Consider the following 14,803-nt stretch of genomic DNA (forward strand, 5'->3'; position numbering starts at 1 on the left):
ATGAATCTCGGTAGTTTCACTTCTTTCCTTAATTATAAAAATCAATAGAATTGTTGAAATAGTTAATGTTAATTAAGCCTATGGCCACACTTAAAGACTTATTGAATATGTTGATGGGGTTCTGACGTATTTCATACATTACTGATGCTGAGTGTATCCTTGCATTTGTTTTCATTCCGCTGATGGTTGAAGGTTAGGTTCCGTAGTGGTCTGCATTTTTCTTAGTTCATGGTTTAATTTGTTACATAAGTGGTCTCTTAAAATTGACTAGTAATTTTTATTAAGTGGAGACACTAAATTAGTCCGATTTTTAAATATTCAGTTTACAAGAACCTCATTTGGATTTTATTTTGAACACTGAATTTATCTCTGTTCATTCGAATATTCGTCTGCAGTTGAAAGTATTGAGCATCGGAATTAAGATATCTTTTTATTTGACAGGTAAGCAATGTAAAAAAAACTGCTCTTCGTTAAATTAATGTCGACAGTCATGATGATGACTGAAATATATCAGCAATGAATCTGCATAGGTCAAAAATTTGTAAATCAAAACTCAGTAATTTTGCAGGTGAGTCTATCGACACATGGTCATTGAGTAGAGCAATCACTGGTGCTGAGTTTAAGTTGGTTTAATAGCTGCTAGTGATACAATATTGTCAGCCTGGACTTTATCTATTCTAGTCCAAATAATTATGACGTTATTTTAATTCTTTGCTGAGAACCACAATTAATATAGGCTTTCATACAGGGTGATAGGTCGTTGCCGCTGGAATATTACTCGAATAGGTCACATTTTCCAGCTTGAAAATATGTGAATAGGTATGGAAAACTATCAGAAATATATGATAAGGTCAATAAAGTTCCCATTAGTAATTTACTAAGAGTATGAATATGAAAAGCCCTTAAGTTTTTCACAGCCGAAAGTCTCGCCGTAAGTAAACGTTACATAACTTCATAAGGAATCTGAACTTCGAGCACAGGTGATATTTCGTCGATTATGCCGGAATGTGATTCTCCCAATATATGAAAGGTATACATTTCAAAAATCTAAATTATATGAAAAGGTTGTGGTAACAGAACCCCAGCGGCAACCCATATCAGTTACCCGAGTTTCAAGCCAATCAAGGCCAGACATCATACAAACTCGTCAAAGGGATGCCTCAGTAAAAATGTCACAGAAACGCCGTGACTATAGTAATTTTATAAGTGGGGAGGAATTCTATCTTATTTGCTTCCGGTCATTTTAGGTGTTACCCCGAAAATAATCAAAAAAACAAACCAGTTTGCCGCTATAGCATGATCAACGTTATCTCGTTCATAAAATGGACTTCGTATAGTCATTGTAAAAAATGCATAAAATCTAGAATTGCAAGTTGTTGTTTTTTTCGTTTGCCTAATGTAATTTCTATGATAGAAAGAAAACACACATGAAACGTATGATACATATATATAGTTTATATTTCCGTGCGCACGACCGCGGCTTGTTTTCACGATCGTTCATTTTCCCGTACATTTCAGATGTCACGTAATATTACGTAGCGCTTTCACGGAGAGGAACACAACACAGTAGCTGCGGAACCGTAGGTCGTAGGTCCTTATGATAGTTTTTGACAATTTGCGGACATATGGTCAAAAAATAGCATAAGGACCTATGAACTACGTATCCTCAGCTAAGATGATATTTTTTGACAATTTGCGGACCTATGGGACCTATGGTCCGCAAATTGTCAAAAAATATCATAAGGACCATGCAGACCTATAAGCTACGTTTCCGCAGCTAAGATGGTATTTTTTGACAATTTGCGGACCTACATAAGGACCTATGAGCTACGTATCCGCAGCTAAGATGATATTTTTCGACAATTTGCGGACCTATGGGACCTATGGTCCGCAAATTGTCAAAAAATATCATAAGGACCATGCAGACCTATAAGCTACGTTTCCGCAGCTAAGATGATATTGTTTGACAATTTGCGGACCTACATAAGGACCTATGAGCTACGGTTCCGCAGCTAAGGGACACAGGAGCAACTGAGAGTCAAATAAACTGACAGAATTTAATATAACCAAACGAAGGGCCGACATACGGCAAATATTACACGAATGTTTCGGGACAAGACAACCTTAATGAGATATGTATATTTCATGTTCCTGTTTTGTACAGTCACCGACACATCGAGTAACGTTAAAGTCGCTGTCTTTAGTGAGAAGCAGTAAATACTTGTACGCTGTCGGCTAATGTGTCGCACCTACGGCTTTGACTTACTGTTCTTGCTGATATGATTAATATTTAGACTTCTAATGTTTTAGGGTTCAATCATGATAACTGTCTTATCTTTTATTCAGATGACTTTCAAATTCGTGCATTTTTTCAGTCGACCTTTAAAGGGATATTTGTTCGGAATGTACAATTTTCCTAAGCTACATTTTCCCCCATTGTAATGATAATTTTTAATGGTTTTTCGAGCAGTCTGCATACGCATAAGTAACGAGTTTTGAAAAAATCAGTTACAGACAAAACTTGGACATTATTGAATATATATATATATATATATATAAACAAGTCTAAATTGAAAACAACGTTCTATATATATATATATTATTTACTTTACGGACATCGTCACCGACTTTTTAACGGTTGAATTCTTTACTTAATGGAAACCTCTGCATGCACTAGATATACATTCCGTTATTGCATCCTTTCTAGATATACGCGTATAATTTTTTTTCAAATCCTATAAGAATGAATGCTTATTGTTGCTAATTTATTGAAATAATGTTTCACTAATGCCATCTTGGGATGTTCGTGGCTGCATTTACTGACACCAGTTACCCCAGTGACTATGCATTACCGAATTACTGAATTCTCGAAAGAATGGGACCAATCATAAAAATGGGATATGAAAATAGGAAATCAATCAACTGATCTATTTGAGATTCTGTGGAATATTCGAAAATATTAGAATATTAAAAAAGGAATTGTTTAGATAAAAAGCTACAACTTTTGGTTAGGAACTTTTCTGGATAACTAATTGTAATGTTTGTGTTCTGAAAGTGGAGTCTGGGGAAGCAATATAACAAATTATTCAGTTTCTGAAAAACTTGTTAACCAAATTCAAACTTAGTACTATACTTATTGATTTAACAGTAAGAAACGATTTTTAATGCATTTATTTGCTGGAATCCGGCGAAAGATTTTTGCACTGCTAGTTTATACCATTTGGTCAGTCCCAGCATGGTCTGACTCTATTTCAGTTTACTATTATATTTAGTACGGGAGTGTTTAGGAAACGACATCGACTTATACTCATAAGGGTATCACACTGTCGGTCTTGCTTTTATTGTGAGTTATAGTAGCTAAAAGATAACGAACATTAATCGCAGCGCCAGCCAACCAATATGGCAAACATTGAACCATTGGTGGCCTTCGGCTGTTTTCTGCTCTTTGGTCGGGTTGTTGTCTCTTTGAAATATTCCCCATTTCCATTCTCAATTTTAAGTTCGTGTTTTTTCAAATTCATATATGCTGTTACCGTCATAAAGCTTTTGCGGGAGTTGGTTCGAACCTCGGCCGGGGTAAATCCACTTTTGAATAAATATACTGGTATCTGTAAAAGCAAGGTTCCTTCATATTCTAAACATATTTTATTCCGAAATGTGTCTACAAAAATTTAAAAAAATACACATACGGAACAGGACTGTCTCATGTTAAACATCCATTCAATGTACAGTTTGCTTACATTATTTAACAACTTTTGATATTTGATATATCCTGGTTACATTTATGATAGACTTTTTGTGCCGTGAACTGATCACGTGGGACAACCAACTCCCTGGTATTGAAGTAATAGCCGTTGGCAGAGTTTTACAACTGGATTAGTCGGAGATTTGCGAAACTAAAAACTTGTGTGCTCAGTGGTTATCTTTGCCATCATTTTTTGGTCGTGTGATTTCTTCCGGCGTACATGGTCCCTCCTTGACTCATACTGTATCTTTATTGTCAGCAACTATTGTATTCTTTTGTTTATCATATGAATTCTTCAACACATTTGCTAATATGTTATCTACAAATGTTTACAGCCGTGTATCATTTCTGATGCAATTGCTATTCTTTGAAATAATTTTTCGTAATCTACGGGTATGAACAAAGTTAGAAAATTTTCATTGGAAAATCAATAACCTTAAGTCGAAGAATACAGATAAAAAATGAGCACCGATAGGTTGATAATTTGTAAGTTAGTCCCATGGATAAGTAGATGATATGGAAATTATACTGTAATAGTTTACATCAGCAATATCTCAGACGTGTTCAAAAATCAACGCCGATAAAATATTTTTCAAAAGTTATTCATCTTGAAAAGTAAAAAATATCCAACGCGGCTTTTCTTTGTACATTATGGAAAATCAACATTATAAGTGCTATCACGCCGACGCCTGAAATTTATGTCTAGGTTTCGCAAAATTCAGCGCGATTGAATACCGGTATGTTAGACAATAATACACCTGGGTTATATAACTTATAAGGAAAACCAACTGATTGTAAGCCTCCTGCATGCATTTCCTTGGTTTACATCAGCAATATCTCAGACAAATTTGAAAGGTCCGTCGTCAAAAACCTTCTATGAAACTACTGGGCCAACTGGAACCAAACGTGGCAACACTCAGCATTTAGGTAGCTTGTTTAAAATTCCGACTTTGCTGACATGGATAAAAATAAAGCATGGTGTAAAATAAATGTTTTGTCTATTATTTTGAAACTGTCAGACGAATTTTTATAGGAGTTAATTGTCCTTAACCTAAAAGACAAGTTAGACCCTCTTTTTCATTTTTGCCTATTATCGTGAAAACTATCATAGAAAGAGTGAAGCTTGAAATGGTTTAAATGATCAACATGACAGAAGATCTACAAATAACTTAACATGACCGAAATCGTCGGACAAGAACTTATTGGAGTTATTGCCCCCTTTAAGGACGAATTTAACCGTTATGCGTTTTTGCCTTTAATATTGAAATCATTATCTTAATAGATAAATTGAAACTTTAAAAAGCAAAGTCTCAGAACGCGAGACATATGAATGCTAAATCCGGCGACGTTGTAAACTATTTGTATAATGCTGGTTATTTCAGAAGGAAGAAGACCTGGATGATTCATACTTTGTATATAGATGCCTTATGTAACGAAGTTTCCGTCCGTCATATGGCCATTGTCTTTGACATAATTTTCACGGTTCAGTGACAGTGACTGCGAAAGACAGTACATAGTTTTTGTCGTCTGATTTCTGACTTATTAGATGTAATAGAATAATATATTTGGTATATATGGGATCTTTGCAAGGTCTATCTGTCTGTTAGACAGAGTTCACCTGACCTTGACCTCATATCATCATGGATCGGTGATCAAGGTAAAGTTTTCGTTATTTGGCTAGTTTCTCAGATACTGTAAGCAGAAGTTGATGTAAGAAATAATTGTAAAGTGCACATGTTCGACTGATCGATATCATGACCTTGACCTCTTTTTCATGGTTCATTTCTCAGATACTATAAGCAACTCTATTTGGTGAATTGAACGATTGGTCGGTCAACATGTCTTCTGACAGGGCTCATTTGACCTCGACCTCGTCTTCATTGGTTCATTGGTCAATTCAATTCCGTTTCTCAAATACTATTGGCAATAGTTCAATTAGATTTGTTTATGTATTATGCTTGTAAGGTGTACGTTTCCGATACACTGACCTGGACCCCATTTTCATGGTTCATTGGTCGATGATAGTTTTCGTGATGACGTGTTTCTTCGATATTATAAGTAATAGGTAAACTATATAGGTTGTATGGATGATTGTAAGGTGTACACTATATTGCAGGGTTCATATAACCTTGACCTTATTTTCATAATTTCTTGATAATTTTAAGTTTTTGTGATATCTGTAATAAAAACTTGAACTTTCAGTTTCAACATTAAATTCAATCATATGATTAGTAAAGTTACTAAGGCTTGATATCTCAGTGTGCACTCTTGTTTATGTATACAATGCGAGATCATACGAACTATTGGTAACTAACGTAAATAGGACTAATTTCGACGTTTTTCACTATAAGAACTCGATAATAATTAAAATGTTCAATAAATAAAGAACGATGTGTTCTTAAATAATGATTGTTTTTTAAAAGGGGATTTTTTAAGTACAAAGCTGTTCAGCATTTGGTCACCTCAAAATGCACTTAAGGCTTACATGTGATGACTCTGCTTACATTTTTCCTTTATTTATGTCTCAGTAACTTATGAATAAGTGTTATTTTAACATTGAAGTTTTCTCTCTGGTCGGTGAATCTTTATTCACACTTGAGTTTTCCTTGCAAAGTTTTATATGTTTTAATAGATCTATAGTATTTTACTCATTAATGTGTTGTCATCTTCTTTGTGTATGACTGGGAGTCGTGTATCTCTGTATGTAAAAAAATATTTGACCTAGTAAAGTTTACACAAACGTAACGCTAATGCTCCGTTTTGCGGTAAGTTCTGGACAGGTAGTCATTTATAATACGGACTTCAAAGGAATGTCGATTCAAAGTTAGTTATACACCGAATATATAAAAATAAGGAGATGTGGTATGATTGCCAATGAGACAACTATCCAATAAACGAGAACGTAAACAGCTATAGGTGCGGTCAATAACAATGACCAAAACCCATACCGTAAAGTTATAAAACTTGGCAATGGCAGGACAAAATGTGAAGCAATTCAAATATGGAAGACGGCAACCAACGCCGACAACGCCAACCACTGAATTACAGGCTCCAGACTTGGGACTGACCCATAAAGAAATTCTTGGGGTTAATAATGTTTTGGGCGCTCGAGTCCCCCTTAACCTGGGACAGTGGTGTAACAGCACAATATAACAACAAACTGTAAAAATCAGTTTGAAATGGCTATACTCGTGAGATTGGCACAATACAACAAAAACTTAACAAAAAGAAAAAAACGCAAAGGACCAATCTAAGAGTACATCCAGGTATACTGAGCGCTAGTTCAAAGCCAATGTCAACCAATAAATAAACCATTTGTTCCCAGACTAAAATATCAAGCAGCACACATCGAACTGATTTATTTTAAGCCGCAATAAACAGTCTGAGAAAAGCATGACCATGTGCAATGCCAAAACATAAGCACTGATCAACAGGATGTAGGATTTACTGATCATAAGTGACAATAAGTCTTCTGTATAACAATACACATTTAGTTATGCTTAAATTTATCAAATACAAAATCAATGTTTATACCGATAAAGACAATATTTAAAGATTGTAATATTAATAACCTTTAAAAGAGAGGCGAAAGATACCAAAGGGACATTCAAACTCATAAGTCGAAAATAAACTGACAATGTCATGGCTAAAAAAGAAAAAGACAAACAAACAATAATACACAAAACACAACATATAGAAAACTAAAGACTGAGCAACACGAACCCCACCAAAAACTGGGGGTGATCTCAGGTGCTCCGGAAGGGTAAGCAGATCCTGCTCCACATGATTGTTGCACCCGTCGTGTTGCTCATGTTAGTACAAACCCGGTTATAAGTCACATTCGGGAAAAGGGGACGGGGTTGGTGTTCCGACATTTGGAACATATCCGCTATCATCTGTGAAACGGATATTCCATAACGGTCAACCAACTCGTGATGGCGTCCGTAAAATTTACGAAGGGATGATTTCAACTTCACTTGTTCCGACTTCCTCTTGGTTTAATAGCTTCCTTGTGAGCAGCATCCCTCTATCAAGGAAATCATGATAGGCAATTCAAGCCCTGGAATATCGTATCAACGGGAGATATATACTCCGTATGCAGGCGCTGCTGGAATGTTGCTACAAAGAAATGGAAAGTTAAAAATAGATATATCCAAAATTCAAGGATCAATTTGACATGGATCGCATATGATTATCTAAATTTCTGCGACGCTTAGAATGATCTATCGGAAGTATTTTAAAATTTTAAAAAATAAGAGCGGCAAATTAGTTTATTTTATAAGAACTTTACCGGCGGGATATTACCGATTGCAATGTTAACTTTCTGTGTAATGTTTTGCTTTCCCCGGGAAATGGAAATTTTCATTCCATGAATTGTCTCCCACACCAGTTCCTTTATTAACTCGAAATTATGGTCTGGTCGACAATTTTTAGGGGAGTAATTTCCTTGGAAATATAAATAATTTGGATGTTGACACAAGTTATACGGCTCTGATCAGATTTCAATAAAATTTATTTCAAAGGTTTACAGCAGCTATATCTCTGATGAGGTCGAAAATCAAAGTAATCGACATTTTTAGGGAGTTATGCTACTTGGAAATGTAAATAATATCGGAAAAATCAACTCGTGAGCGCTTTCGTACCAATGTTTCTCACTGAAATTCAATGAAATTGATATCAAAGATTTACATCAGCAATATCGCAGACTAATTTGAAAATCAGTTCAAATCGATGATTTTCAAACGAGTTATGCCCTTGAAAATATAAGCGGTACCGAAAATTCCATCATAATACGGACTTGGAAATCTTAGTTTTGTTTAAGAAGGGGTTGGTTAACTTAAGCCATTTACTATGAAGTGATAGGCATTTTTTTCGAGACCATCAGTGTCTTAATCATATGGGACTTAAATCGTGATGGTCAAAACCCAGGTAGATGACGACTCTCTTTTTGAAATACACTTATGCCGTGCACTGACATTTTATTTAAGAATTGAATGCTTCTTTTTGTAAACTTATTGGGGTGTAAAAGCGTTGACCGAAGTACATTTTGTATAAATGTGTGCACGGTCGACGCTTTTACAACCCTATAAAATTACTAAAAGAAGCATTCAATACTTATAATTACATTTGTTTTTGCTAGGATCATGAAAACACGATTTCTATCAAGTTTTCTTTTTTTACCTGTGCACTTTATTGTGGAAGCTCATGTCATCATGAATGTTACATTTCATTTTGAAATGAAGGTTAATTTTCAGAATGACGCGAGATTGCTGTTAGCCAATCAAAATAACGTATTATAATGAAACATACATGTAATGTTATTAAAAAATATGAATTGAAACAAATCAGATGCGGATCCAGGATTTTGAAAAAGGGGTGGCCCACCAACAAGACAACGTTAAGAGTGAGACTTGCAAAAATACAATGCATTAACCATATAATTATGTAGCTCCAAAAAGGGGAGGGACGCCTCAAGCATGTGTTTAGGTACATGCAGGTATAAATCGGAATATCGCCTTGACCTGCATTTCATGCACGATTGTCTGTTTTGAAAGTTTGCGTAGAGTGTCGTACCGTAGAAAATGAATGTTACAAGCTCCTGATTTTGGAAAGACTGAACATGTACAGCGCTGTGTTAAACTGTTCTATAATGTCCTCCTTTTAATTTCCATTTGTGGGATACGGCCAAAAATTTACACTTGTTTCCTGTCTCCTGATAGAAAAAAATATAGTACAGGTCATAGGTAAAATTATTCTATATTTTTTTTTTTATATTTTATATGGACTTCTATATTATGAAGGAACTTGTTCTGCACTTTAACGGTGACATGAAAATTCGGGTAGGTAGGGAGGCTGGAAACACTATATTTTTCCTAACGAAATAATAATAAATGGTATGAGTAAAAACTCGATATGAAACCAAGTGCAACTTTTTATCAAAATATGAAAATAAACTTTTGCAAGTGAAAGATGTAAAATAGTAATGTTTTTTTTTTTTTTATTTCAGATCAAAAATCGTTATATTTACCATAAAAAATAATAATAAAAAAGAATACATGTATTATTGAAAATATAGTGAAAAATTCTTTCACTTTGCCAGATTAATTTACACTCTAGTTTCAACTTTGTGTATTAAATTACTAAATTTATAAAGCAACTAGAATTTATTAAACTATGTCACTGTCGAATCATTGACTACCATGGACGTGTGTCGAATCAGCGGTAGTAAATCAGGCCTTTCGTTCATTGATTATACTGAATGTTTCCCTTTTACCGACTATGAAAATGAACTGTACTCGAAATTTATATTATAAATGCAATTTTGTTTAAGACAAAAAATTCTGTTCTGTCCATTACTTTTGGAACACGAAATTTATTTTCTCAGTTGGCAATATAAAATAAGATAATTCTTCAACCAATACTTATCCAGTCTGAAAAAGGATCAATCAAAAGAGTGGGTACATTAAATCAAATTGTTTAAATTGTTTTCGATTTTTTTATAAGTTCGATATCTGGATTTACCTGCATTTGGAATGCTCAAAGCCAACATCAAAATGATAGGAAAGTATAGACATAAATCATGTGTCTCAGTAGGACAGTAATTATATCATAATCAAGGAACTCAGAACAGTCAGTTGCAACTTTAAGACAACGAAGAAAAGGGTAATTCTAAAATGTTAAAAATTTTAGATAGATATTGTCCTTTCGTCGGGGCTTGTACGGGCATAAACTGGCATAAGCCAAAAATGTACATGGGGGCACATTTATTTCCAACTTCTCTCAGATGTCGACCACATTGCCATATTTCTAAACACTTGAAAATGAAACTATAGTATGAATCAGAGCATAATATTGTTCAATCAACTATAATATGTCGACGAAGTACTTAAATGGCCATGAGCATTGCCAAATTCGTGAAGAAGCTCCTAGGCCTGCGGGATGATTCATGAATAACTTTACTTTTATTTCAAGTTTTTCAATTTATAACTAACAATGGTTTCAAAGATTCTGTCTTATGGTTATTGTAAGGATACATCTCTCAAACAAGGTCTTATAAATTCACAGGTAAGTTAAAATTGGATTAATTCCATAAATTATAGAGAAAACGCGGACTGAAAGCCTCAACCCACTTTTTTTTGGGCAGTTTAAGTAAATAAATTTTCCAATTACATCACTTCTAGACTAACTATGTGAACCCATCTGTCAGTGGAGAGGTATCATACATATTTCATTTTGAAGATGTACTGTTGCAAGGAAACATCTTGAGGGGTCACTTTTTGACAATCTAATTAAAATATAGATCTCTGATTTCGTTATCCTCTTATATACGAGCACGCGAGTTAATATTATAGATCAGAATTTTAATCAGATTGACTTTTTGAAATCACTTGTCTTCCAAGTCTAAGTTGTATCCACACACGTACATGCGTAGTATTTTCCCCTAGCCCTAAAACGCCTTTCATAAATATATATAGTTTTTCTAGTATTGCTATGAAAATAATACCATTGTCAAAATGATGCTTTAAAACAGTTGGAAAAATATTGAAGCAAATTATGCCAAATAGTTTTCGCTTCGCTGCGCATGAAAGCAATTTGTTGGGTGCAATTGAGGCCTTTCTAAACCATGCATAAAACTTATGAAAATATTATATCGCTATCAAAAATGAAAAAGTTTATTCGTAGTTTAGCTGATTTGTCCTTACTTCAAGTGCATCACCAAACTAAAATTCCGTTTCTCTTGTCTTTCTAAACTGTGTCAGCCCTTTTGTCGGATTTTGGCTTATTTTTGTCTTTTCATTATTTGACAATTACCTGAGGTGTTTACCAAGAATTGTGTGTAAATATACCAACAGACAAAAGAATAACATCTGTTCTTTTTTAGAAAATCGAAAATCCTTTTGTGACTTGTGTCGATCTGTTATTAGGTAAACAAATTATACATTTCTCGCTGAATCCAGTAACGAACATATTTAATGTAAGAAATTGAATAAATATCGACAATTTAGCGACGAACATCGATTTTTCTACTCTTATGAGAATAAATAATGCAAGTTCTATTTTCTTTGGCTACTGAATGAACTGTAATGAAGCGGCACGTGCCATTGTAGTTACGATTGCTCTGATTGGTTAGAATATGACAGCTGGAGGTGGCGATAATTCGATGCAAATATTTACTCGGGGGTCACAATCTGTTGTTCTACCGTTACACGGAGCACAAACGTTGGAATATAACAGCTTTGTGTGTAGCAGTTTACGTTTTTCTTTTGTTTGGTTCAATTTTAAGTTTATTTTTTACTTGTTTGTGACAGTTTTTATCTCAAATGCAGGTAAGCATCAAAAGATATATTTAGATTTATAGTAGACTATTTCTAGTAATTATTGATCGCATTTTTAGTTTTCTCAATTAAAATATTTGGTATGCATATTGATTTTTTTCTTCCATTTTAAGATTCTGAAATTAGAAGAACCATCAACGACAAGAACAAAGACGACCAACATGATTTCCTTCAATATGATGACTCTACAGCAGCAACAGAAAATTGTAAGAACACGTTATTTATTAAATAAAGTAGACTAGCATATATACCGATGTGTGTATTTTTATAAATTTACAATACATGTACTGAATGAACTGATTTATTATTTTAACTGTATAAATATAAAATAGTTTGTTAGGTTATAATTTTAAAGTTAATTAGAAGTTCACGAAGGCCATAATAGTAAATTATTTAATGTTAAATTGTGCATCAATGGGATGTATCAAATCAATTGATCCATTTAATAGAGGGAAATTATTTAAGAATTTTGGTGGTCAGTTATTGATAATTTAAATCATATTTGATTAGCACCAATCAGTTATTACATCTGGTCATTATTGTAAGCAAGTATAGGCTAGGACATATGTCCTATGTAAACCAGACTTAATTGCTATTTTATGTGTGATTCTACAAGAGAAATACATATGTTCATACATTTTATGTCAGTTATAATTGTTATTCTTCATCATCAACACATTCAGTAATTCGGCTTGTGTATATGACGGTTTATGACCAAGTTCATTTTGGTGATGAGAATAAAGATATATATATATAGTGATGAGAATAGGGTAATTGGAATTTCTCAGTAATTAGTTCATACACTGGGATAATTATGAGTCATGTTTGAATAATAATTTAATTTTTGTTATGTATTAGATCATAAGAAATTAAGACATATCTGGGACTGTTAATACTATAATTATCCCAGGACATATTAATGTTTTGGTCATGTTGGTTATTCTGAAAAAAAGAGTAGTTACTTATAATTTTAATCCACAGATAGGGATGTCTTTATAGCATGAGAAAGACGGGGCTCACAATGAATGAATTTCCTATATGGGGATCATATGCAGATATGCTCCTCTAAAGAAGCATGTATATGTGGACATAGATTTCGTTTAATTTACATTGCAGTGGTGGATCCGGGGGGGGGGGGGGGGGGGGTTCCTGGGGTTAGAACCCCCTGTTTATTTTTTTTGATGATCAATGCTTTTGAATGGGGACATATGGTTGGAACCCCCCTTTTAAAAATGTCTGGATCAGCCCCTGCATTGAAGTTTAGTACAAATTTGTTATACTCTCTCTGTTTTCACTTGGGGATAATTCCAATTTGGATTAGAAATTCAGAGCCATTTTTCTCATTAGGTTATTTGGTGTAAGAAAATAAACACTATGAACTCTGGATCAAATTAAGGATTCCTCTATTAATTCAGATGTTTGTCTGGTGTACAGTGCCCTTTCTATTGTAAAAAGTGTCCTCTGTGTAACTGTCTTTCAGTTGCAGTGTCATCTGGTTAAAGTGCCTTCATATTGCTTTGTCTTCAAACATAAAAGCACATTTCACTGAGGATACAGCATACATAAATCATACTTCAAAACTTAAGCGAAAGAAAGTGGGTGAGATAGATGAGGAAAAGGTAAATTTTGGATGTAAAACATTTGTAAATTTGTAAGGTCTCCCTTTCTATACCTTCAATGAGCCATCCATTACAATTTTTTATTAATTGATAAAATTTAAAAAATGAATATGATTGATGTTTGTGTGCTTTAATGGTGATTTCCCAATTCATGTTGAATAAATAATATACTGGTATATGATTGCATTTGCAAGTTTTAAACAAGAGGCATCAGAATATATGAATGCATTGTCAGCATAGTGCATATTTATATGCATTCCTCAATAACAACGGTTATAAAGTGTGAGATATTAGAAAATCAAGAGAAAGAATGTTTTCAAACATGAAATAAACATCTGCCAAATCATATCATGCTGATCGGATGCTAGAATTCTCTATCTCTATAGAAACATAATATCATTTCCACATTTCCTTGATTTTTAGGGAAGATATTTTCGAAAATAGATAGATATGAATTAATGTTATCTTGTGTAAACTTAAAGGTTTTAGGTGGGGCTTTCCAATTACAGCTCTATTATATTGATCTACCAGGGTACCAATAGATTTTTTGAAGATTTGAAAGATAAATTTTATACATCAATTCAGACACATATTTTTGAAACTTCAATGCAGACACATAATTTCTTCATCTCCAGGGAAATTGTTTTCGATGCCCACTAGTAAATAAATGTTTTACATACATGTATACCAGTGATCATTATTATGATTTAAGACATTCTGGGAGTCTCACTCTTTTATAAAAGCAGGAGAAACATGGTAAAGCTTAATAAACTACAAGGCAGCTAGTCACCAGTGATTCTCGTAATCTTAACTCATAATCTGATCACATTGAAAATATTTTGGGGAATCCTTTGTTTGCTTGATTTTTTTTCTTTGGAAGACTTGAGCTATAAGACTTCTATTAAACTGCTAATATTTTGTACCTAGATCCAAAGACGAGACTTTCCTTAACTACACTCATTTGATCTTAATTTTTGGCCAAGTACAGTTCAAGTTCCCCTATATTTTATACAGTCTATATAAAATAGGTTTGAGAAATAAAACTCTTTTACCTCTACCTAACCTACTATTTATAAAGTAAATTTTACCCTAAATAGACACAT

The 14,803-nt window shown here is 33.7% G+C and overlaps 2 protein-coding genes across 6 annotated transcripts in view; both read left to right on the top strand.

The window, feature by feature from the left end:
• Positions 1-14,803, top strand: part of LOC127712605 (ankyrin repeat domain-containing protein 29-like) — a 262,060-nt gene that overhangs the window by 126,797 nt on the left and 120,460 nt on the right. The window lies entirely within an intron of this gene.
• LOC127712345 (ELAV-like protein 1) overlaps positions 164-14,803 on the top strand; it is a 32,659-nt gene continuing 18,019 nt past the window's right edge. For 2 of the 5 annotated variants that reach the window (XM_052218725.1, XM_052218742.1), the window contains exons 1-2: positions 11,907-12,072; positions 12,195-12,287. In XM_052218725.1, the coding sequence (XP_052074685.1) occupies positions 12,067-12,072; positions 12,195-12,287 (99 nt within the window). In that variant the 5' untranslated portion in view covers positions 11,907-12,066. Of the gene's footprint in view, positions 442-11,906; positions 12,073-12,194; positions 12,288-14,803 lie in introns of those variants that run through there. The other 3 variants (XM_052218718.1, XM_052218731.1, XM_052218751.1) reach the window with 2 other exon arrangements.

This window comes from Mytilus californianus, unplaced genomic scaffold, assembly GCF_021869535.1.
Source record: "Mytilus californianus isolate M0D057914Y unplaced genomic scaffold, xbMytCali1.0.p SCAF_1, whole genome shotgun sequence".
NCBI lineage: Eukaryota > Metazoa > Mollusca > Bivalvia > Mytilida > Mytilidae > Mytilus > Mytilus californianus.